Source organism: Schistocerca piceifrons, chromosome 8 (assembly GCF_021461385.2).
Source record: "Schistocerca piceifrons isolate TAMUIC-IGC-003096 chromosome 8, iqSchPice1.1, whole genome shotgun sequence".
NCBI classification, from domain to species: domain Eukaryota; kingdom Metazoa; phylum Arthropoda; class Insecta; order Orthoptera; family Acrididae; genus Schistocerca; species Schistocerca piceifrons.
In genome coordinates this window covers 173,639,344-173,666,035 of record NC_060145.1, presented here as the reverse complement: position 1 = coordinate 173,666,035, position 26,692 = coordinate 173,639,344, and the positions used below count along the sequence as shown (strand labels likewise).

Genomic DNA, 26,692 nt, shown 5'->3' with positions numbered 1-26,692 from the left:
GCTCTCCAAATTTTCCCTTAAGAGGCCTGTCAGTAGTGTGTGGAATGGAAAGGAGATTCATTGTGTTGTTACCATGCTGACTGCCTTATGTTCAATGGAATAGGTCCCAAAACTGCGATAGCAGCATCTCTTAGTAACTCGAGATACTTGAGTGTATTTAGATTCCCAACAGTAAAACAGGGACCAATGATGTGGATCTGAACCAAATGTTGACAGATCTAGAGCATTGTTTTTATCCACTTCTTTGAGTCGGCATGGATTTTCAGCTGACATTTTAGTGCATATTCAAAGACTGACTTGATCATATTTTGCAAACCAAGCTTCTTCCTTAAACAAAATGTTGCATAGATATGCCACATCATTTTGCTCTTTTTGTAGAGACATTTAGAGGAATTTAACCAATTTTTGGAGTCATAACTGTGAAGCTGTAGATGCAATGAAATGTGAAGAGCATGAAATTCAATGGAATGTAGTGTTTGCAGAATGCTCATTTGCTTGCTCCCTCTCATATTTCTGAGATACCTCTTAGTGCCATTTGGGTTGCATTTTACTGTTACCAAAATATTAGTTTCATTTCTTTCATCAGTTGCTCTTCTTTTTCCTTGGCATAATTTATTCTCCATATCTGCAGTTTCTAGGACTTTATTTTATAATGTATGCAAAGACAGATCGTGAGTGCTTGGCATGATCTGGACACTCTTTACCATACAGCTGCACCACTGCTATAATAGTTTGTTGACATTCACCACAAATGATACTCACTTTTTTGACTGTCATATACTTTGTGAATGTCTCAATAGCTTTACGAGCAAATTATCTGATTGCTACAACAGCACAACACAGACTGATGGGGATTAAAGCACACAGGTAAACACAAAAACTACACCTGAGTCACATGTTTGCTTACATTTGGTATAACAGGGCAGACATTTGTGAAATCTCTTCTCCTGCTGGTGGGACAGTGGTTTGTGGTGATGTTATCTTGATACTATTTGACGAAGTCCCATACGTGTTATGCGATCACGTTCTCTAAAACACTTCTTTTAAATGCCACAGAAAAGGTATGTAGTTCCATTAGAAAAAAATAATAAAGCTGGTGTTTTAATTTGGGAACTATAATCAATAAAAATTACTTGTGAATGTAAGGAAATTTGCCAAGTTGTCCCCTATAACTTGGCAAAAACTGCATCTCTGCATATATTTCGGGTGGCCTGTCTCAGATGCTTCACTCTGTGTAATGTTTATTTCATTTGCCAATGGCCAAGTAATAATCACTGGCATTGAAAAATCCTTACAAAGATACGATCACTACAGAGTGTGTTATGAAATCATACTATTTTGTCTGTGAAATCTAAAGGTGTGGCATTTACAAGACCAGAACCTTTTTATGTAAACTAGAATCTGAAAATAAATACAAAGATGGATGTTAGTGTTTTCAACTTTGTATATCACATGAATCTCTAAGATGATATCCACATTAGATATAAAAAAGAAAAATCCAATTGAGTTAATGGCACAGTTTTCAGAAATTTGAAAAAATACAATAAAAGGAGAGAGTATGATGAAATTTCATGGAACCAGGGCTATTTGTAGAACAGTTTATGGAAGTTAAGCCATTATTTGGGCAAACAATAAAGAAAGATAAATGACAGCAGACATGGCATTATTGAGATGGATTTCAGCGTGCATAAGGAAGAGACAAAAAACGAAAAAACACAAATACAAAATAACTAAACCTCAGAAAGCAGAAGCTTTTTTTCAGAATGGCGTCATTCTATCAAATTTACTCAATTAAACTTAGATAGTGTAAGTCTGAATAGCATTAAAAAGTATAGTCATAGTCTATTGTTAATAATATATCTAAAAACAAAGATGATGTGACTTATCAAACGAAAGCGCTGGCAGGTCGATAGACACACAAACAAACACAAACATACACACAAAATTCAAGCTTTTGCAACAAACTGTTGCCTCATCAGGAAAGAGGGAAGAAGAGGGAAAGACGAAAGGATGTGGGTTTTAAGGGAGAGGGTAAGGAGTCATTCCAATCCCGGGAGCGGAAAGACTTACCTTAGGGGGAAAAAAGGACGGGTATACACTCGTACACACACACATATCCATCCACACATATACAGTCACAAGCAGACATATTTAAAGACCAATTGTTAATAAAATACACATATGAAGTTTCTATGATTTCTTTGTATTTTGTTAATGTATATGTTGACTCATTCCGCTTTGTTGAAGGTTGTCCTTGTTGATGGGATCTACAGAATATAAATGAATGAATGAATATAATGAATGGGTGTTTATTTCAACTGATAATCATAATAGTTGTGATTAGATCTAATCTAAAATATTTGCATTAAAAATAAAATGAACGTAGAAATAAGGGCAGAATTACAAATTGTTTATATAAGATCGTGTACAGCACTATTGAACAAAGAGAATAATCATTTATTTAAAATGGACCTCAGTTGAATTCCTTAGACAATTAATACATCATCATCATCATCATCAGTTATCTGCTATATTAGCAGGTCCTTTGCCTCTCCATTTTCTGCGATCCATTGCTTTCTTCTTAAGGCTGCTGTATGTTTTACCGTCCATCATGTCATCCAGTATCTGGAATCTCTTCCTTCCTCGCTTCCTTTTCCCTTCTACATAACCTTCTAAAACTGTTTTTATCAGTGCGTCATTCTTTCTTAATATATGCCCAATCCACTTTCTTTTTCTTCTCTTTATTACATCTAGTAACTGCCTTTTCTCTCCCACTCTTCTCAGTACGTCTTCATTTTTTACTCTGTCCATCCAACTTATTCTTTCCATCTTCCACCATGTCCAGATCTCAAAAGACTCCAGCCTTTCTCTGTCTTTTTTCCTCATAGTCCATGTTTCAGCGCCATATAGAAGAACACTCCATACAAGACATTTTATGAGTTTCTTTCTGAGTTCTCTGTCCAGACCGCTGAAGAAGATTCTCCTTTTCTTATAAAACGCTTCTTTTGCCATTGCTATCCTTGTTTTAATTTCTGTGGTGCACTTCCAGTCGGTGTCTATCCTGCTTCCAAGATACTTAAAATTTTGCACCTGTTCTAGTGTTTCTCCATTCAGCACAATTTTTATTCCCTTATTTCCTCCTATTGCCAATACTTTTGTTTTATTTGTGTTAATTTTCATTCCATATTTTTTTCCATTAGTTGCAATGGTGTCCACCAAATCCTGTAATTCTTTTTCCCCTGTGGCTAGAAGGACCATGTCATCAGCAAATCTCAAGCACCCTACTCTTCTTCCTCCAATTTCTACTCCTTTGTCATCTAATGAGCATTGGTCAATCATATTTTCCAAGTACAGGTTGAAAAGAGTAGGTGATAAACAGCATCCTTGTCTTACTCCTTTCCCTAGTCTGATCCAGTTTGTACTTTCTCCTCTCACTTTAACTGAAACTTTTTGATTAAGGTACAATGAGTTTATAAGTCTTCTGGTTTTCCAGTCCACTCTCTTTTCCCTCATAATAGTCGCCAGCTTGTCCCAAACCACATTGTCAAATGCCTTTTCTAAATCGATGAAGCACATATATAGGTCTCTTCCTTTTTCAATAAACCTTTCTCCCAATATTCGTAGGAGCCCTATTGCATCTCTGGTGCCCGTATTCCATCTAAAGCCAAACTGCTCCTCGCCGAGATTCTCCTCTATTAGTTTTTCAAGTCTTTTATTAATTATTCTTAACATCACTTTGGCTGCATGTGAAATGAGGCTGATTGTCCTGTGCTCGCTGCATTTCTTGGTTCCTTGTTTTTTTTCGGTAATGGAATCATTACTGTTGTCAAAAAGTCCTCAGGCCATTCACCACTGTCATATATTTTATTACATAACCTCAATATTTCTCTTATTCCATTGTGGTTCAAGCATTTTAGTATTTCTCCCGGTATTGTATCTGTACCTACTGCTTTGCCATTTTTCATTGCAGCAATGGCAGACTTTACTTCTTCCATTATGATGGTCGGTCCTTTCTCTTCATCACTCACACTGTTGTGTGATTCAAGTTCCAGAGTTTCCGGTTTGGTATTTGTGTCATATAGCTCTTTTATATATTCTTCCCATCTCTGGAGGACATCGTCACGATCTTTGTACACTACCTCTTCGTCTTTACTCAAAATTTCCATAGTAGCTCTTCCTGCTCTGTTTTGTTCCCATGTCATAGTCTTTACTCTGTTGTATAGTAAGTCATATCTTCCCTTCCTCTCCAGTTATTCATTTTCATCACATTCCTCTTTTAGCCATTTTTTCCTAGCCTGCTCTGTTTCTCTTCACAGTTCGTTATTTAACCTTCGGTATATCTTTCTTGCATCTTCAGTGTTCTTGTTTTTCAATTTTCTTCTCTCCTCCATCTTGGAAATCATTTCTTGTGTGACCCATGGTTTTTTTGACCTTTTCCCTTTTACATATCCTATATTTTGCTGTCCTGCTTTAATGATTCCTTCTTTCAGCATATTCCAGTACTCGTTGGCGTTATCAGGTGCTTCTTTGTCTCTTAATGTGTTTAGAAAGTCCCGAGACAACATTTCTGTAATTTGTTCTTTGTTGGACCTTATCTTCTCTAGATCCCACTTCTTCACCATTGTCGCCTTTTTCAGTTTTTTCATTCTTATTTCTATTTCTGCCATAAGTAAGTTGTGGTCACTATTAACATCTGCACCTGGTAATGTGTGCACCTTCTTGATTCCATTCCTGTATCTTTCTTCTACCAGTATAAAATCGATTTGGTTTCTATATTTATCCCCTGGTGATTTCCAAGTGTAGAGCCTCCTCTTATGGCTCTTGAACCATGTGTTTGCCGCTATCAGCTGCCTTTCCCTGCAGAAGTCAATTAACCATTCACCTCTGTCATTTCTCTTTCCAAGACCATGACTGCCTACTATGTTTCCCTCTTTCCCTTCTCCCACAATGGCGTTCCAGTCTCCCATTACTATTTTGCAGCATTTTTTATTTTCGTCCATTATTCTCTCTATTACATTGTACGTTTCCTCTACAATTTGGTCATCATGTTCTGAAGTTTAAATATACACCTGGACAATCAGTAAATCGTTTGTGCTCCTTTCAGCCTTACACCAATAACCCGGTCATTTGCATAGTCTACATATTCCACACATTTAGCCAATTCCTTTGTCATAATCATTCCTACTCCATTAATTCCTTTTACTTCTCCTCCTGAGTAGTAGAATACATATTCATCTGACTGCAACTCTCCATGTCCATTCCATCTTACCTCAGCAACTCTTACGAGGTCCATATGATTCTTTTCCATCTCTCTTTTAAGGTTTTCTAGTTTTCCTGCTTGTAGCAGAGTTCTGACATTCCAGGTACCAATTCTCGTTTTGATTTTTTGCCTCCTTTCAAGTTGTCCCCCCCGGAGATCCGTATGGGGGACTATTTTACCTCCGGACACTGATTTAACATGAGAGGAAGCCATATTTTTTTTTTTAGCATAAAATGGAGACTGCATTATGCAGGGAAGATAGTCTGCGGTGGTATTCGGTTGCCTTCCGCAGTTCTGGAGGCCGCCCCTAACATGGGATACAGACGCCTTTTGCAGCCGCCCGCTCCGGGTCAGACGCTGCATGAGAAGTATAGGTTGGAAAATGAAAGACCCCTAGCCCTCGAAACCTAATAGCGTCAGGGTCGGAAAAGAACAAGAGCTGGCCGAGGGTGGCCAGATAGGAAAGATAAAAGTCAGGAGCCTGGCATAAGTAAGTGGAAGCAATGCCAGGACTCAGCTCGGGGCCCCGTGGTCACCAGCCACGTATCACTAGGTGTGACTCCCTGAGGGAAATTAATACATATCAGTCTACAAATGAACATAAATGATGTGACCATGAAAGAAGAGGATATTTTAACAGACTTCACAGTAGAATATGTGATGATAGCAGAATAACAAGAGAGAATTTTATTTGTAAAAGTGCCATAGCTCTTAACAAATCTTTATTATTTCAGGGCTGAAACCAAATAGCATTCTTACTTGATAAGTTCAAGTATCTCATTGCTGAAGTAGAATTTAAGATGTAAAGACCACATAGTCATGATGCTAACAATAATACTTATTTATACTTACCTAAAAAGCCCCATGTAAAGTATCATGAGCCACAGCCAGCCAGCCAGTGTACATAGCAGCATTAGTGGAACACAAAACATCATCCAACCAGCAAAGGTTATGTTTTCACCATTGGGGAATTCACTGTTAACATTACAATGAAACTATAGCAATGTTTAGTTTATTTACTGCACAGCAAGATATTGCCAGGTTATTATTACAATGTTTATCAAGTAACAGTAAATTGATATGTTCAAAACAATGAAACAGACCTGAGAATTACTTCAACCAGAAAAAGAGGGAGGAAAAGGATGAAAAAATGATGGTTTAAACCATTAGATGGTAAAAAACACATAGGATGCTCTTTAAACTAACACTCATGCTTCCAAACTCTGCAAATGAGAACTACCTTTCCAATATGTACTTTGTTTTGCTTTCATCATCCACTCAGTCCTAGTTTGTGATAAGGTTTCTATTCTTGGTTTCCTTCCTTCACCACTCTCCCTTGTCTTATCTCATTTTACTTGAAGTGTATGATATATTTAGAAATATAATATTTTCCCACTTAATTTTCTTCATCATATTTACAGTCTTTACCTGTTCCTCATGTCTTTTTCTCACATTCTTTTTTATTTATTTCTTTTTTTTCAATTTCCATTTGTATATTGTTACTTCCTTCCTTTTTAATGACTTCAGGCTTGACAAATACATACAGGTTGTTTTGTGAATACATTAGTATTGTTTCACTTCTAACCTGGCGAGCAATAGAAATCTTTGATAGTATTGAAAAGAAATTTCCTTTTTGTTGAACAACAGCTGTGACAATTTTCACATAACCAATCACTAAAAGTGTGTTTATATGTTTATATAACTATTTTGCCATTTTTGCCATGCTATCAATGCTTTACTGCTGTGGAAAGGTTAACTCATGGTGCTCCACCAATCCCCAAGTGCTAAGGACATGTTTAAATGCTGCCTATCTGTTTTCCTTAAGTGATATTGACATGTTTATGCACCTCATTCTGCTAATCCTCTTAATGCTAAGGATGAGTTACTTCTATACACCAGAGAATAAAAAACTTCGGAGTATTTATCATACAATACACATGCTGCTTTGCATGCTATCATTTGCAAAAAAGCCTCATTTCAGTATCTTGATCTGTTTATGAAATGTGATGATTGTTATGAACACATGTTTCCCAATATGCAGGGATGGAATTCAGCATATTGAACAGCTGTCCACCAGATAGGAAAATCAATATCTCAAGAATTAAATGAGATATCATATTGCTCTCAAGTTGAAATAAGATTTTGATATCTTATCTACATTTAATTCCCAACAATGTATGAGCTAAAATCAATCACAAAGTCTACACACAACATTTTTACTTCTGCAAACTCTTTAAAATTTCATGAAATGCTTTACTTAATTTGATGCAGCACACTATGATGAATAATGAGCAAAGATATCAGAGGGTGAGATGTGAAAAAACTTAAATTTTCCCTGAATATTTTTCTAATAATAAGATGACAAGTATTTTGTAGCAGCTGGAATGCTATCTCTCAGCATAGATAGTTGCATTAGGCCAGTAGTACAGCAAAAACAAAGCAGCACTCAGCACAGAATGCAGAGAGCACATCTGTAGCAGTCAAAGGATTAAAACTGTGAAATGTGATTTACACATACCATTACAGAGAGTATGCGGATCATCTGATTGTTGAACAAGAGATATGCCAAGACATAGCCTTACAAGGAAACATTTTTCATATGCAATTCATAAGTTTTCCATTATTTTACACACATTACTGTGATACAGATTACATAGGAAAATGTTAAGTTGCAGACAGGCCCAATTAAAATTGCCCACTCTCTCCACCTTGCTGCTTGCATCCCACATGCATTCCGATTTGAGCTGCTGTTGTTGGCAGTCATATGCACATGAGATGTAGTATCTTGTGTGTCTGAATGATGTGTGTTTCTCTTTTGTTGATGAAGGCCATGGCCAAAAACTTTATGTAAGAGTCCTTTAATTGTGCCAGGCTGCAACTTAGCACACACAACACAGGCTTCATACCCACACAGATTGTTGGTGCAGCATCTGAGCTCCAGATTCTTTCCTCTGACAGTTATAATTAAATTTATTCCTTTTGATCTAACTTCATCCCTCATCCTGCATATTTTTGCATATCTGTGTGTGTCTTTATGTATTTTTTATGTGCCTTTTCTCTTATCCAGCATCTCTCACAACCATCAACAACAATTTTGCCCATTTTTGTGTCATTCCCATTTCCTTTCCACCACTCCTGCCATGGTGACCCCTGCTACATCTTTCTGCCCAGTTCAGAAAAATATCCTTTTCCCTAGCTAATACCCAGTCCCACATCCTATTTCTCATATGTTGCGTAAAACATGGAATCCCCCCAAATGGCCTAACCATAAATATTCTTTTTTCTGGATTCACCTGTCCTTTCACAGTGAACTTGCCCTTTTCAGATTCTGCCAGTCCATGGGCATTACAAACCTGGTACTGCAGAAACACATCTTCATTGCACAGGCATCCCAGAACCACCACTGCTCCCTTTCAATGATACTACTACTGTGCAATCCCAACTCCATATATCACCGCTCCGAAATTGAATTTCTTACTCTCCAGCACTTGTAGGAGCACTCCAGATATCCAGCTTGCTGACATCGTACTGCTTCCTCAGGACAACACTACCCAACCTCTAACCTATCCACAGTGTTCCTCCTCATCCATCTCTCATGGTACCTAAAGTCTGCCCAAGTTCACATTTTCAACTTGCCACATCCTCCAAAACTCCCTACTAACTCACCTCCAAATCCAGAGTCAAAACATTCCCATAACACTGTTGTTAACCTTTCCACCAAAACCCTCAGCTCCACAGAAGTTTCAGTCCTATCCAAAGGCCTCATTTTTAGCCCTGCACCTGAATTTAACCATGCTGGACTTATCAAAGACCTCTGCTCTTCTTCTCTCAATCCCAGCAATGGAAGAACTTCTGTTCTGCCAATCCCTCCAACCAAAACCAACCCAATTCCATAATTGAATCCTGCCTCTTCCAGTTCATACAACCATCCAACTGTGATCCCCCCCCCCCTCCTCCTCCTCCCTCCCACCTAACCACTCGCTGGTCTCCTTCGAGGAATTCCTTACCTCCAACTTCACCTAATCATCCTTTCCCAAGTCCCTTCCACAGAACACCAACCTTTCAGTAGAAGAAAGAGTAGCCATACACAACCTCAAAACAAATCATGACCTAACTATCCTACATGCAGACAAAGGTTCCATCACTGTTGTTATGAATCCCAGTGACTACCTGGCCGAAGATCTCCTCCACCTATAATTTCTGCCAGAGTGATTCCACCCCAGAAGTCCAACACAACCTCCAATTAAATCATAATTAAATGGACACGCTAGCTACAAACAGGTGTTGATATACTTCACTAGGGACATGTTGAAAATGTGTCCCCCGACCGGGTCTTGAACCCGGCATCTCCTGCTTACGTGGCAGATGCTCTATCCATCTGAGCCACCATGGGCACAGAGGATAGTGCGCCCGCAGGGACTTATCCCTTGCACACTCCCTGTGGGACCCACATTCCCAACATGTTCACAACACTACAGTTGTAGTTTGCCCATCATACTCATTACCTTACTAACTTTATCCTAACCCACTACTATTTCTCCTTTGCAGGGAAGGTATACAAACAAATCCTTGGTCAGCTGTGGGCACCTTCATTGCACTCTGCTATGTCAATCTGTTTGTGGGTCACCTACAGGAGACCTTCCAAGCCTCCTAAAATGACAAACCACTAGTCTAGTTCAGGGTTTATTGACAACGTCTTCATGATCTAGACCCAGGACCTAGACATCCTTCTTCATTTCTTCACAACCTCAACACCTTCTCCCCCATCCCCTTCACCTGGTCCTCCTCAACACAGTATGCCACCTTCCTAGACATTGACCTCTTCCTCTCCATCCATACCACTGTCCACATTAAACCCACCAGCCACCAACAGTACGTGCTTGTTCACAGCTGTCATCCCTCTCTCATCAAAAAATCCCTGCCATACAACCTGGCCAGCAGGGGATGATGTATTTGCAGTGACAAGAACTCCCTTGTTCAGTAAGCTGAGTGTCTCACCAAGACCTTCACAAACAGCCACCTAGTCCGCAAACAGATCTCTGGTGCCATTTCCCCCCACATCCCCAATCTTCCCACCAACCCTCAAGAATGAGCACAAAGGAGTGCCCCCTTTGTCACCCAGTAGCACCCTGGACTGGAACAACTGAACTACATCCTTCACCAGAGCTTTGATTACCTATCATCATGCCCTGAAATGAGGAACATCATACCTGAGATCCTTTCCACACCTCCTAAAGTGATGTTCCATCACCCACCCCACCTCCAAAACATCCTAGTCACACCTCCAAAACATCCTAGTCAATCCCTATGTCACTCCCAATCCAACCTGTGCCACAAGGATCATATCCCTGTGGAAGAACCAGATGCAAGACCCACCCAATCCACCCACCCAGCACTTTCTATTCCTGTCCTGTCACGTGTTTATCCTAATCCATCAGGAGCCAGGCCACCTGTGAAAGCAGCCATTTCATTTACCAGCCCTGCTGCAGTCATCACACAGCTTTTTATATCGGTATTTCTACCAACCAGCTGTCCACGAGGATGAACGGCCACCACCAAACTGTGGCCAAGAGTAAAGTAGATCACCCTGTGGCACAACATGCAGCTGAACATAGCATCCTTGATTTCAGTAGCTGCTTCACTACCCAAGTCATCTGTATCATTTCCCCCCCCCACCGCCACCACCCTCCTTTCTTAACTGCACAGATGGTAGTTATCCTTATAATACATTCTCGAGCCTCATAATTATCCAAGCCACACCCTATGGTAACATACTGCCCCACTTCCTGCACCAAACAGGTTTCTCCCCACCCCCCACCCCCTCAGCCCCACCCCTGTTATATCACTTCCTTCCCATTCTCGTCTCCCATCCTCTTTGTTCGTTGCTGCCTGCCAACGCAGCCACCCATCTTGCCCCACTCCTCTCCTTTTTCACTCCTTTTTTCACCACCTCTCTGCCCCACAACGTCCTGATGCTGCACCTGTTGGCATTCTAGCCCCTGCACACTCCACCAGATAGTGTTCATCTCTCTCCCCCATTCATATACTACTATCCCCTCTCCGCCACATCCAGATTGCTACTCGCATCCCATGTGATAGTTGCACTGTTGTCCAAGGACACCAGAATTGTCAGTCACGTGTGCATGAGATGTGCTTGTTTGTGTGTATGAATGGTGTGTGTTTCTCTGTTCTGGCACAATGACAAGCGCCAACATGAAGATTAAGAATGCAAAAGCAGAGAGGGCTGTGAGACAACATCAGCCAATAGTACGCTGACTAGCATGACACCACTACTGGAGCTCCATCTATATGAGGAGAATATAAGCACCGTGTCACCTAGCCAGTGCCAGAGTGGAAGACAGCTGTCATACCAACACTACCGCAGTGACTTATGAACTGAAGTTTTTTGCTTGCATTGAAACTGCATATAGCGAAGGACATTGATTATTTTCGTTTCACCATTTGCTTGCGACACAACTCTGTGAATACGCAAAGTTAAGTGCTTTCAATTTAACTTACTGTAATATACTACATTGATATGATTTGCTTGAATTGTGTGCTAGCAATCTGAGGAAACAGCTTCCTAGTCACCCTATATTATACGAGTGGGCAGGATACTACATTCTCTTTTGCTGATGAAGGCTGTGGCTGAAAGCTTACTAAACTGCCTTTTAATTGTGCCTATCTGCAACTTAATGTTTCTTTATTACAGTAAATAACAAAATGTAATACTATGCATACTTTGCCATACTGTATTTAAATTTAAGGAACATTAGAAGTAAAACATTTCAGAAAATTATTGGGTACAGCAATTAGATAAACTTCACTCAAATGCTGACTAAATAATAACATGAATTTAAATACAGTGTATGAAGTACACCATCAAATACAGTGTAAAAATTTACGGCATTGCCTGCACGCTACAGTACGTAATTATTCTACTAAAGAAGTAAGTTAGCTCTATTTGGTTGGTCATTTCATGCAGTTTCTTTAGTGTGTATTGTTTTATGTTCATCTGGTGCTACAACTCATTTTAGTTTGGCTCACTTCGACACTCCATCCACATACTCACATTATTTATTTTATCCAATATTCCACATGTTCTGAGAACATCATCTATACTTTCTGAGAACATCATCTATATTTCTTCTTCAACTTCACCATCCACATCCATGACTGGTTCACTATCATTTCGAACATCATCAATAATATCCTTGTCATCTTCAAAAACAGTTCTTTGATGTTGATTATTACCCAATGGTTCAAGTCTTCAAGATCAATGTTGCACTGAAGAATATTACATTCAGAGTGTTTGTCACTGTTGTTGAAATCTATATCACTGTAGAGTTCTTCTGTTGCAATTCCCCCCCCCCCTCCCCCCCCCCCCCCAATAGAACACTTGTTCCAGCAATTCATAATTACAGATTTCAAGAACATTCCCATTTCCTCATCTGAATTTACTAATGAAGTGAGCAGTTCATGGTAATAACAAGCCTTAAATACTCATATGATGCCTTGATCCAGTGGCCAAATTAATGCAGTCATGTTTTTTTTGGCAATAACGAACACTTCAACAGATGTATGAGCTGGGCAGTGATCAAGTACTAATAGAGCTTCTTCTCTTAGCTTATTTGATAACAGGTGCTTCATCACTGATTGAACAAACAAACTCTTCTTGGTGAAAATGTCATGTCGTCCAAGCATTCTTTGAATGCCTGCAAGCGAATTATAATGACAACACTTTTACAAGCTTGAAACATTTTGAGCTTTTTTTACCTATACAAAGAGATTTCATCTTTAAGATTTGCTCAATTTATTTGTGGCAAAGAAGAGGGTTATTCCATCTTTATTCATTTTCAAACCTGTCATATTTGCTCATTTTTGTAGCAAGAGATCTGGTTGGAAGAAACTGATAATAAAGTGCTGTTTTATCACAATTATATGCTTGAAGATCATTTAGATTTTCATACACCATTATTTTGTGAAGAATTTCAGGAAACTGTGAAACAGATTCATTGTTGGAAGACCTTGCTTCTCCTTCAATGATCTTTTGGCAAATTCCACAGTGATATTTCCATCTTGAGAACTATCTGTCGTAAGCTACAAAATCTTTGTTCCATGTAAATCAAAGTGGAATTTTTCAGCTTGGAGTTTAATAATTGGCCAGTAAAGTGGAACATCTTCACTTCTTTCCACATTAAAAACCACTTACAAAGGCATTTGTCAAGTTCACTGTCTTTTCGTAGCTTAGTCATTTTTCTGTCCATTCCCACATCACTTTCAACTGTGTTTACAAAACTTTTAAGTTTATTCTCTTCTTTCATCTGTCCCCTCATTGCTCTTTCAGGTACACCACACTCACTTGATAAACTTGCCTAGTTTTAGCCTTCTTTACATGATCAATAATTTTTAATTTATCATTCCTCTGACATCATAACAAGCACACAAAATCCAGACAATGAGTGAATAATTTATGATCCACATGATGGTTGTGCTGATTTTGATTACTGCCATGCATGTTCTGTAGTCACCTTGTTGACTGTGTCACAATATTAACCAAACAATGGAAAATCCAGGATGTCGTCTCAGTTGCCCGAGACTGCAGGCGTACGTGTGTGTATGTGTGTGAGTGTGAGTGTGACTCTGTGTGTGTGTGTGTGTGTGTGTGTGTGTGTGTGTGTGTGTGTGTGTGTGTGTGTGTGTGTGTGTGTGCGCGCGGGTGTATTCATTGTTGTTGACAAAGGCCAATGGCCAAAAGCTTTAATTTGAAATCTTTTTGTTGTGCAACTCAGCATCTTCACTATATGGTGTGCCACAATGTTAACCATGAGATGTGTATTCAAAGCTTCTGTCCAGCAACAATCTCGATATGTGGATAAGACAAACCAGAGGTTAATTTTAATTACATCCATCTACTCTGGTTATTGCTTAGAGATCATGGAGGTTGCAGGAGTAAATTGCAATGCAGAATCATTCACAAATGATATTTTGTTTTGGAGGACATGCTTCATACCATGTTATATCCAAGTCTGTCGTATATTGGACTGTGGTATACCAGGCTACTACTGCAATTCAATAGTCTACAAATAAACCAGCCTAATGCCTTTCATAAAAACAGTCATAGTGATATTCCTGCTCATATATCCCTTAATTCATTCCTAAATACTATTTTCCCTGCACTTCAGCACCTGGGGACATCTGAAAACATACAGGCTACACATGATTTTATACATCTGATGAGGGGGATGGGGAGATCATCAGACACTCACTGAAAATAGCAGACTGATATTGTTCTTTGACTAAGCACACTGCTGCTAATCATTTGACTTTCTGCCAGCCAGAACGTACTGAGGAACTAAAATTGAAGGAATTTTACTTCATTTTATGATGATCAGCAGCTAAAGTCTATTTTGTTACTATGCTTTCCAAATATACATGTCTTTTGTTCACTGAATATTGTGTGTCACTTAGATTACACAGTATGCAGTATATCATTCACATAGTATTACCAATTAATGTATTATCAGCAATATGCCTTCTCAGTACATTTCTGCATTCAAGAATTAGACAGCAGTCAATATTTGTCATTGCAGACTATAGATGCTGTGCCTATTAAAGTAAAAAAAAAAATGATGGGTCTCACTGACAGGAATAAAGAGTGTATTGATTCTTCTTTTATACAGCTGTCCTTTCATATAAGGTTTCTTTTAATATTAAATTTATTACATCATATACTTCTCATTTAAAAATAAACAAGCATTTAAAGCATTTTTGCAAAATATGTGGGTGATACTAACCTTGCAAATATTCCTTTGAATATGAGATTGGTTCCAGTTCCTATGAGGGTTCCAGTCCCACCCAAAGTGGCAGCATAACATATTCCAAGGAAATATCCAACAGCTTCTTTATCTGGAGTCTCTTCCTCTTCATCCCTGTGTGAAAAGAAAGCGCACTAATCATGCAATTTGTATCTTTGTGCTCTTCATTCCAGATTTCAACTGCAATGGCTTGCATCATCCATTCTCATTATTTTAAATGAAGGAATTTTGACTAATGCCATAAAATATTTGATTGTTGGAGCTTTCCCATCTAACAGGTTACACTCTTTTCCTCCCATGCACAATAAGTGGAGAGTTTAGTGATAGTAACGACCCATAATACTACTTACCATTATGTCAATACAGTTACAGTAGATGGACAAAAGGAGCCATGGACAGTATGTGATCTGTTTACATACCACACATTTTGCCTCTATTTTCATTGGGTGTGAAAAGTGATGAAACCATTTGAGTAAGGTCCATATAAGTTATTACACATTTCCATGCACTACTCCACAGTACTCTATAAATCATAAAAAGCAAAGTTACTGAAGTATTAAGAGCCTGCCTGAATGTTTCATGGGTTGTGTTGGATAAGGTTGTGTATACTGTGTGGTATTTCCATGAGACAACTGCTTGTCATCTATAGGTGCTACTGACAGATTGCTGTCGTGGCGTGCTAATTTATGCACTGCCTGTCTAGAAAAGTGCAGGCACCAAGGGGCTGGGCTATAATGTCATTGCACATGAGGACAGCGACTGCCCGGGAAATGGGCCATTGTCTTTTCATGCGCAGCACACGAAAAGTGGGACCACAAGTCATGGTCCAAGTGTATGTGCATGAGCCAAATGCTGGTGCCCTACTTAACTGTCCTAGTTTCAATTCCCAATCTGTGCTATCTCACTCTATTCATTTGTTTGCAGCTGATGATCCGTTAACGCTACCAGCGCTAGTTGCACACTTTGCTGAGCTAAAATCCCATGTCTCTGTTAATTAAATGGTTATTTATTATATTTTGTTTGTTTCTTTAATGATGGAGTGGAGGTGGATGGAGGATCTTTGTCTGTGCACAGCTCCTGTCATGTCCCATGTCAAGAAAGTGTTCAGCAGCAGCAGATTTTTTTTGGTTGACCCTATTTTGGTGTGACGTCCATCTTCATCACATCTATCCTTAGTAGTGTGACATGTCGGGCCAATGTAAGATTTCCCACTCTGGCATGGACTTTCATATATTCCTGGTCTCCACAGATCTAGGTTGTTTGTTTACATCAGAGGGTGGAAGACACAAGTTACTTGATGTCTCCTGAATAGCCCATCAATCTTAAAGTACACGCCACCAACATAAATTGCAAAAAAAATCATGCTCTGTAATGAAGCGTAGCGTGTCTTAGCTGAAATGCGTTTTGAATCTGCTTTTGGAGAACCCATTCTGGACAAATACACTCCTGGAAATGGAAAAAAGAACACATTGACACCGGTGTGTCAGACCCACCATACTTGCTCCGGACACTGCGAGAGGGCTGTACAAGCAATGATCACACGCACGGCACAGCGGACACACCAGGAACCGCGGTGTTGGCCGTCGAATGGCGCTAGCTGCGCAGCATTTGTGCACCGCCGCCGTCAGTGTCAGCCAGTTTGCCGTGGCATACGGAGCTCCATCGCAGTCTTTAACACTGGTAGCATGCCGCGACAGCATGGACGTGAACCGTATGTGCAGTTGACGGACTTTGAGCGAGGGCGTATAGTGGGCATGCGGGAGGCTGGGTGGACGTACCGCCGAATTGCTCAACACGTGGGGCGTGAGGTCTCCACAGTACATGGATGTTGTCGCCAGTGGTCGGCGGAAGGTGCACGTGCCCGTCGACCTGGGACCGGACCGCAGCGATGCACGGATGCACGCCAAGACCGTAGGATCCTACGCAGTGCCGTAGGGGACCGCACCGCCACTTCCCAGCAAATTAGGGACACTGTTGCTCCTGGGGTATCGGCGAGGACCATTCGCAACCATCTCCATGAAGCTGGGCTACGATCCCGCACACCGTTAGGCCGTCTTCCGCTCACGCCCCAACATCGTGCAGCCCGCCTCCAGTGGTGTCGCGACAGGCGTGAATGGAGGGACGAATGGAGACGTATCGTCTTCAGCGATGAGAGTCGCTTCTGCCTTGGTGCGATCTCCTACACTGGCCGTACACCACTGGTGATCATCGAGGGGACACTGAATAGTGCACGGTACATCCAAACCGTCATTGAACCCATTGTTCTACCATTCCTAGACCGGCACCAACGTGCTCTAGAAGGTGTAAGTCAACTACCCTGGCCAGCAAGATCTCCGGATCTGTCCCCCATTGAGCATGTTTGGGACTGGATGAAGCGTCGTCTCACGCGGTCTGCACGTCCAGCACGAACGCTGGTCCAACTGAGGCGCCAGGTGGAAATGGCATGGCAAGCCGTTCCACAGGACTACATCCAGCATCTCTACGATCGTCTCCATGGGAGAATAGCAGCCTGCATTGCTGCGAAAGGTGGATATACACTGTACTAGGGCCGACATTGTGCATGCTCTGTTGCCTGTGTCTATGTGCTTGTGGTTCTGTCAGTGTGATCATGTGATGTATCTGACCCCAGGAATGTGTCAATAAAGTTTCCCCTTCCTGGGACAATGAATTCACGGTGTTCTTATTTCAATTTCCAGGAGTGTACAAAGCAGAGATGGATAAGTTCTGCTGCATCTGAGACAGCTCTTGCCTTTTGAACAAGGGCCCATGTACACTGGTGCATTGGGGTGGGTGTTGGCAACTTGTAGCTGATAGATACAGATCAGTGTGTGCTAGTTTATGAAGTACACTGTGACCCAAGGAGCCATCTTCTTTTCTAAGAACCAAGACTTTCAGAAATGAAAGGTCTCACTTTTCTCCAGTTTGATAGTAAAGCAGATTTAAGGTGGATGGAGTTAAGATGTTCCAAAAATGATGGAAACATTACTGTCCCATGTGGCCATACCACAAATTATCGTCTACATATCTGCAAAAACACATTTCAAAACCTCTGATTTAAGTGCTTTGTCCTCAAAGTCTTCCATAAAAAGGTTGGCTTCTATGGGAGACAGAGGGCAGCACCATCAGTTTGCTCAAAATATTGGTCATTAAATAAAAAGTAATTTGAGGTAAGCACATGCTTGGAAAGATGTAAGATATCCTCTTTCAGCTAAGCTCCTATGAGCTGCAGTCAACCTACCAGAGGCACTCATGTGAACAGAGAGACCACATCAAAACCCACTAATATGTCAGTTGGTTCAAGATGCAGGTTCTTCAGTCACGTTATAAAGTATTCTGAATTTCAAGTATGGTGCTCTCATTTCCCTACCAAACAGCTCAAAAGACAAGTCAGATGTTTTGTTATGCAGTATGTTGTACCTCCTTTATTGCTTAAAATGCGGCAAATCAGAATTCCTTTATGTATCTTTGGCAGGCTTTAGAGTTATAAGGAAACTGTTGCTTATACTCTTAAGCTCTTTTTCAGATGGTCAGAAAAATGGCCGCATTTGAGGAGGTGGATGTCTTTCATTGTACTCCATCTGTTGGATCTTTTTGGAGACAAAAATATCCTGAGTCCTGCAGTAAATCCACTATCTTGTTAAAAGAAGATTTTGCAGGAAAGAGAGCAGTAGTGTTTCCCTTGTCAGCAGATAAAATGATTATTTCTGTGTCATCTCTTAAATAACAGAGCACTTTTCTTTCCTCAGTGATGGTCTTTTGCTTGGGTGCAAGCATCCTAGTTGTGGCCCTACAAATCTCTCACCTTATTCCTTTAACAATCTCACGAGGAATTTTGAATTGGGTGAAAAATTTAGTCCCTTTTTCAACTCTGATACCACAGCATCACTTAGAGGTTGATGGGTGCAGTCAAATTCAGCGTGTCTCCATAGTTTAACTTCTTGTGATGATCAGAACATAAGATGATAAGACTGATCAAGAGCTTACTCAGCATTATGTGTCACATAAATCCAAAAAGAGTGCAACAGGCTAGCCAGCAACAGAGAGCAGCAAGTAGACAATATGGCTTTTGCAATTTGGACACCAAGTTAAGTACAAAGAATCATATAGTGGCATAAATAGACAGCAGCATGATACGATGGTCACTCCAAAAGAAATGCACACAATTTTTTTCAAAATCCATCTTTTATTCTACATGATTGAAAGTTTTACAGTGTGTAGATACATTCTTTAGGAACAATATTTTCATTTCTCCACATAATTTCCATCCCTCTCAATGGCCTTACGCCATCTTGGAACCAGTGCCTGTATACCTACACAGTAAACTTCTGGACCAACCTGTTGGAGCCATGTTTGGCAGCTTGCACAATGGAGGCATCATCTCCAAACCTTGTTCCACAAAGAGAGTCTTTCAGTTTCCCAAAGAGATGATAGTCACATGGAGCCAGGTCAGGACTGTAAGGCGAGTGTTTCAGTGTTGTCCATCCAAGTTTTGTGATCGCTTCCATGGTTTTTTTACTGACATGTGGCCATGCATTGTCGTGCAACAGCAAAACACCCTGCTTTTGCTAATGTGGTTGAACACGACTCAGTCGAGCTTAAAGTTTCTGCAGCGTCGTCACATATGCATCAGAATTTATAATTTTTCCACTTGGCATGACGTTCACAAGCAAGAGTCCTTTGGAATTGAAAAACACCGTAGCCATAACTTTTCCAGCAGAAGGTGTGGTTTTGAATTTATTTACTTTTTCTTGGGTGAATTTGCATGGTGCCACTCCACTGATTGCCTCTTTGTCTTTGGTGAAAAATGATGGAGCCATGTTTCATCACCTGTCACAATTCTTCCAAGAAATTCATCTCCACCATTCTTGTACTGTTCCAAAAGTTTGCTGCATACCATTTTACTTGCTTCTTTGTGAGCCACTGTCAACATCCTGGGAACCCACCTGGCAAAAACCTTTTTTAACGCCAACACTTTCAGTATTCTGCAAACACTTCCTTCCCCTATACCAAAGTAGCATGACAGTTCGTTCAGCATGATGCGTCTGTCAGCAGTCACCAATTCATTAACTCTGTGCACATTGTCTGGAGTGTGTGCAGTATGAGGTCTGCAGCTGCAAGGACAATCCTCAATATTGCCATGCCCGCTTTCATCAAGTAACCTGCTTGCCCACCGACTAACTGTACTGCGATCAACAACAACATTTCCATACACCTTTTTCAACCATTTGTGGATGTTTCCCAGTGTCTTGTTTTCACAGTACAAGAATTCTTTGACAGCACGTTGCTTCTGACAAATGTCAAGTGTAGCAGCCATCTTGAAGACATGCTGTGATAGCGCCACTCACGGGAACAGGTTGAACTAAGTTTCAAAACAAGCGGGAAGGATTATCTACACACTGTAAAACTTTCACACATGCAGAATGAAAACTGTATTTTTACAAAAAGAGTGTGCATTTATTTTGGAGTGACCCTTGTATAAACAGTACATGTTCTTATCAGCATAAGTGTGAAGACTAAATCATTTTATTAAAAACGTTTTTGAGCTTCAATGGCTATTTGTTTGGCTGCCTCATGAACAATTTGCATATAAATTAAGGTGTGATAAAGTGAGTTTCAGGAGTTCAACAGTTTTGATTGGGAGCAGTGAATACAGCCTCTAAAGTAATAGAATTTGCTCTCAAGAAATAAGTGCAGGTGGTACTTCAGTAAGAAATAAAATGTCAGAGGTTTTACGGACAAAATTTTCTGTAAAGATAAAATGCATTACAGTTAGCAACACAAATTAATTATGCAAGAGGCTATTTATCTATGGACCAAGCTCATTGTTGTCCCATTTTTGGGACTGATATGAGGTGAACTTTAACGAAAAATTTGTAAAATTTATAACTGCCATGAAAGACATTCAGTACTATATTTGATAGGGACTACAATAACAAAAAATGAACTGGTGTAACTACATATTAATGAAGTGTGATTTCCCTTTAAATGTTGTCACTGGACTCCCATCTCTGTCTCTTTGAAATTGTACCTTGCTGCTCATGCCCCAAGCTAATGATTACACCCAGCAGTGAAAGCAAAAGTTTTATCCACTGCACATCCTGCAATATTTTGTGATTGTAGGAGTAATTTGGATGATATATATTGCAACCCTACCATTGTGGGTCCTCGCATGATGAACTACCATTTTTTATGACATACATGGTTCCCAGGTATGAAAGGACAAATGTTTAAATGGTGCTAACTCAGAAGGGAGAAAATGACATCTGCTTGTGAGAGTGTTTGGACAAGAGTCAGAGTCAAATATGGATATTAAATTGTAATTAAGTCCTTCTGTCAACCACCATAGTCAGCCCCAGATGTAACCAAAAACTTTAACAAAAACATCTCAAATGTATGTATGTTTCCCAATCACAACGCCATCATTGGAGGAGACTTTAATCATTCAACAGTTGATTGGAAAAAGTGCAGTTTTGTAAATGGTGGGTGTAACAAGATATCCATCAAAACAATACTGGATGCTTACTCTGAAAATTGTCAACTTACTTTAGATATTGAGAAAGATAAAAATGCAAACCTTTGCTCACTTTGAAATGTTTTCAGATTCTGACTACATTAGATTGTATGCATTATACATAAATTCATTAACTACAAATAGTCTGGGTTTACTATTAATATTGCTTGCCAGGTCATTTATAATACAATATGAACTTCATTGGACCCTGCCTGAAAGTTCTTCTAAGTTTGTTAGTGACTCTCCAAACTGGCATAAACTGCTCTACCAGCTACATATCTATCAAGTACTTGGTCACCTTGTCTTCTACATTTGTGCAAAAATTTCCTTACATTCTCCTGTCCAGATGATACCAATTTGTCCTTGAGTTTTATTTATTTATTTTATTTATCCATCCATTGACAATAAATATTGTATGGATGTTGTCAAGGGTACATGTAAGCCATTTCAAAGAAATGAGAGACAAACAATATATACGTAAAAAAGTACAAAAGAAAATAATACAATGAAGTTAATAATAATACAATGAAATTAATATAGCCTATATACATCCCTGCTTGTTATTTTAAATGCATAGTCTGTTTTTCATAAGGCTTTAGTTTTGTCCTCCCTAAACAGCAAGTCCTTATATACACAACACTGCTTAAGTATATATTTACATCACACAACATTTGTCCTTTAAGTAAGTAAATGTAATGAATGATTAGGTAATGAATGATTAGGTACAGATAGAGTATTTTCCATTTTGCCTTTATAAAGATCATCAGAAAAAATTTATTGACCTACATAGTCATTTACAGAATAAAAACACTGTTCTACTAGAAATTTGTTAAATTCTGTTTTAAATTTGTTATCATCTTCTAACTGCCTGATGTTGACTGGCAGTGCGTTGTACAGTTTTGCGCTGATAAGGCTCACATGCCTTTGTGTATTCGTTCTTTTTGTTTTCTGAGTATGGAGTGCTGCACTATTACGGGTATTGTAATTACGAAAGTCGGCATTTGTCTGAAAATCTGCAATGTGGGTCCTGAGATACAATACACATTTGTATATGTATAATGATGGTATAGTAAGTATTCTAAGCTTTTTGAATATGGGTTTGCAGTGTGTCTGTGGATGACTTGTGAGTTATTATTCGGATGGCCCTCTTCTGCAACAAAAAAATTTGTTTTAGGCGCCCAGTTGTGGAACCCCAAAACATTATTCCGTATGCGGCAAGAGATTGAAAATAGCCAAAATATGCCATTCTGGCACCCTCTGAGGTACAAGCATTTGCAATAATTCTGAGGGCAAAACAGGCTGAATTACGTTTTTGTGCAAGTTTTATTACGTGGTCATTAAAATTTAATTTTTCACCCACATGAATCCCCAGCAATTTTGTGGATGTCACTGTGTCTAAGGCTTTGTCACCCCACACCAGATCGAGATTTACATTTTGACATCTTTTCCCAAACTGCATATAATTTGTTTTATTTACATTCAATGTCAACCTGTTTGCATTGAGCCAAGAGTGGATGTAATTTAGTACTGTATCAGACATGGATTTAGAGGTTGATGGAACAAGGCTGGAAGAAGTAGAATCTGCTAGATTCTTAGGTATTCTTGTGGATAATGACCTGAAATGGAAAAAAACATATTAATAATGTCTGTAAGAAACTGAGCTCTGTCATACTCTTAATGATGCAGCTATCACAGTATTCAGACAAGAACCTTCTGTGTACAGTGTATCATGGACTTTTCGAACCATACTTACAGTATGGAGTGACTGTATGGGGAAACTCAAACAAACAAGAGACAAAACGAGTGTTTACATTACAAAAAAAAGCAATTAGAACCATTTTAAGAAGAAAGACCTCTGAAACATGCAGAAACTGTTTCAAGAATTTAGGTATCTTAACTTTTTCATCATTGTATATATACAAAACAATAATGTACATCACAAAAGGTAGTGAGGACTGGATTACAAATGCTAGTGTACACACCCACAATACAAGAAAGAAGAATGAAGTACGGAGCATATCCCACCGACTGGCAATGCTAGAAAAAGGACCCCAGTACTCTGGTATCAGACTACTAAGAAGTCTGCCCAGAAACCTGCAAGATAGTGTACTTCATAATGACTTTCCAAAGAAACTTGAAGACTATCTCATTGAAAAAGAGTTTTACAGTGTTGCAGAATACTTATTACTTATGCCATTACATTTGTATATATTGTTACTCATTATCAGTGATGTAAAAGTGTAAGCTAAAGGTGTAGAAAAATAAGTGATAAAGAATGTTAATACTTTGATATGTCCTATATTACATGTACATTTACTGTACACAATGTAATCTTACAGGATCAAATAAAATTCAATTCAATTCAATTCAATTCAATTCAGTTGTTGGTAGCAATTGCTTTGGTGCACTTATTATCACACTAGTATCATCTGCAAATATTATTGCTTTGGCTGCATCATCTGAGGTGTGAAAATCATTTACATAGACAAGAAACAATATGGGCCCTAGGATGCTGCCTTGTGGTACTCCTATTTCTACATTTTTTGCCTCTGATACTGAATTTATTTTGTGGTTGGAGTAAGTTGATGTCAGTCCTACAACCTGTGTTCTGTTTTTTAGGTATGATTCAAACCATTTTTTTCCTATCCCATGTATACCCAACGCTTCCAATTTTTCTAAAAGAATGTCCTGGTTCACAGTGTCAAAAGCTTTGGAGAGGTCTAAATTTATTCCTACTACACTACAATGTTTCTCTAGATTTTTGATTATTTGTTCAGTGTAGCACATTACTGCTGTTTCGGTATTTTTACGTGCTTGGAAGCCATGCTGAGTTCTGTTAAGTAAATTATGGTCTTTTAGATATTTGTTAATTCAGTGCTTCATCAGTTATGACACCACTGCCTCTTTATCTAGTTTAATGAACACATAAACCTTTATACTTGTTTTAGTTTAAATTTTTATATAAAGTAGCAGGGAGAATGATATCAAATCAGTCTTCAGACTGATGACAAGAACAACAACACCAGGAGGGAAAGTTACCTGTGCTGCTTTCTGGTAGATCAACCTTTGGTACACAACGGAGTGAAATACATAGCTATGAAACACTTGGCACACAGTGGAGTGAAATATAGTTCTGAAACTCTTTGATAACATTTATGTAAAAATAAAAAGACTGACTGACACCAAAGGTGTTTTCAAATGCAGGCTTAAGTTTTTTCTTCTCAACAACTCACAAACAGAAATGGTAATAAGTTAAAGATGCTCAGTTGACCAACTTGTAGCCATATAAACGTGTTACATGGAACATAACTAACTTTGCCCTGAAAGTCCTGCTTTATCGTAATTAAGGCACTGCATTAGTTTCATGTAATTCTCATACGAAATGTTGTTGCTCTCATTGACCTTTCTTTAAGTCTTTACATTTAATTCCTTAAACTCTCATTATGATCTTTAGTTTGCATTTAATATTTTTTTATTCTCATTCCACATGTTCAAGACTGAGAAAGATTCTTACATTTTTTTATTTTATAGACCTTGTCAGTTGCATTGCACTTACTCTGGACTGTCCTGTTTAGTTTCTTTTCCAGTTGTTTCCTGAGTGTATTCCGCAAAGGCTTCGTCAATTGCAAGAATTGCAGACCTTTTTTCTGCCTTTTCATGCTGGAAAATAATAAAAATTGTTGGTTTATAGTTTCAGGCTGTAATACAGCACATATTTCAGGTGCTTGTATGTATGTATGACACATAACAATGTGTATTACAATACTTCATTGTTAAATTGATTCACAGCAGTATTTTTTGTGTGTTACACATTAACATTCAGGCAGAACAAATTTATATTAACATTACTTTTGACAGAGAACATTACATTCCAGAAGACAGTGTCCTACCTAACAACAAAGACACGTGAAGTTGTTCTTGTCAGCCATTAAATCTCTCTGGGCAATAAAAACTTGCAGGTGGCTGTTCCACTCTGAGTCCTGAAATTTGAAATTCTCTCCCCCCACCTCCTCTTCCTCTAGACAAACTTCACATTTCTGCATCTGTCTGTACATCTCCCTGTTTTTCTTCTGCAGCAAATTCCCATTATCTTTTTATCACATACCCTATTTCTTGTTTTGTTCTGTCCTTATTGCAGTTACATCTCACCAAGTTTTCTAATGCTCTTACTTATTAACTGAACTATGAAAAATTTCATGAACTTATTGCTTTCATACTTTCCCACTAACCTTGCTCTTGCATTTTCTGAAAACTTCATTTTAAAGCCATTATTTTCTTCATAACACCATACCAGCAGCTTAGTGGAATGACAAATGTAACACATTGCATACAATCACTACTAATATTTATTCATTACATAAAATATTTAAGGAGTTTTCACTCCATCATCTTTAGGTTCAAAGCCACACTGATGAAGTGTCGATGACAATGATTTTAAGTAATCACATACATTTCATTAATATAATAAGATTGCCCACCTGAAGATGGTTTTAATACATTGCATAACAAATAAAGAAATAGTAAGTTCTGTATGGTGCGTAGTTTATTTGTCATCTCATTTTTAACAGTGGTGGGCTTAACCAAATGCACAACATAGATGTTACTGAATTATATACAATTTATATGACTGATTTAGCATTGTTCTAAAATATTTCTAACATAAAGGGAGGCAAAACTGGATACCAACTGATTAATTATTCTTCTTAATTCTTTTATCCATCAACTATCACATTCATATATTATTCATTTATTCATTCATTCATCCTTTGATTGTGATACTGGCTACATCAATGTACAAATATATTTTCAATTTACTGTTACAGTGTAAATTACATTTTGAGCACTTATATTATTTTGCAATAGACGCTCATGTACACTAAATGGCTAGCCTGATCCATGGTCCTCAATTTAATTGTAAGTTGCCTAACTAAAGGCTTCCAGGGGCAACAACAAGTTTATTTTCAATATTTCATATAGTTACTGACCAAATTTAAGTTCTAAATAGTGTGGTAATCTACTCATTAAGGGGTATAATCTCATGTTAAAGGTTTACACGCTAAGGCAAGTATTACAGTCAGTGTACATGTCTTGAGACAAGGAAAC

The 26,692-nt window shown here is 38.9% G+C and overlaps 1 protein-coding gene across 2 annotated transcripts in view; it reads right to left on the bottom strand.

The window, feature by feature from the left end:
- LOC124711743 (protein I'm not dead yet-like) overlaps positions 1–26,692 on the bottom strand; it is a 269,714-nt gene that overhangs the window by 49,808 nt on the left and 193,214 nt on the right. For both annotated transcript variants that reach the window (XM_047241953.1, XM_047241954.1), the window contains exons 5-7: positions 25,146–25,249; positions 15,058–15,192; positions 6,113–6,235 (exon numbers count right to left, since the gene is read on the bottom strand). In XM_047241953.1, the coding sequence (XP_047097909.1) occupies positions 6,113–6,235; positions 15,058–15,192; positions 25,146–25,249 (362 nt within the window). The remainder of the gene's footprint in view (positions 1–6,112; positions 6,236–15,057; positions 15,193–25,145; positions 25,250–26,692) is intronic.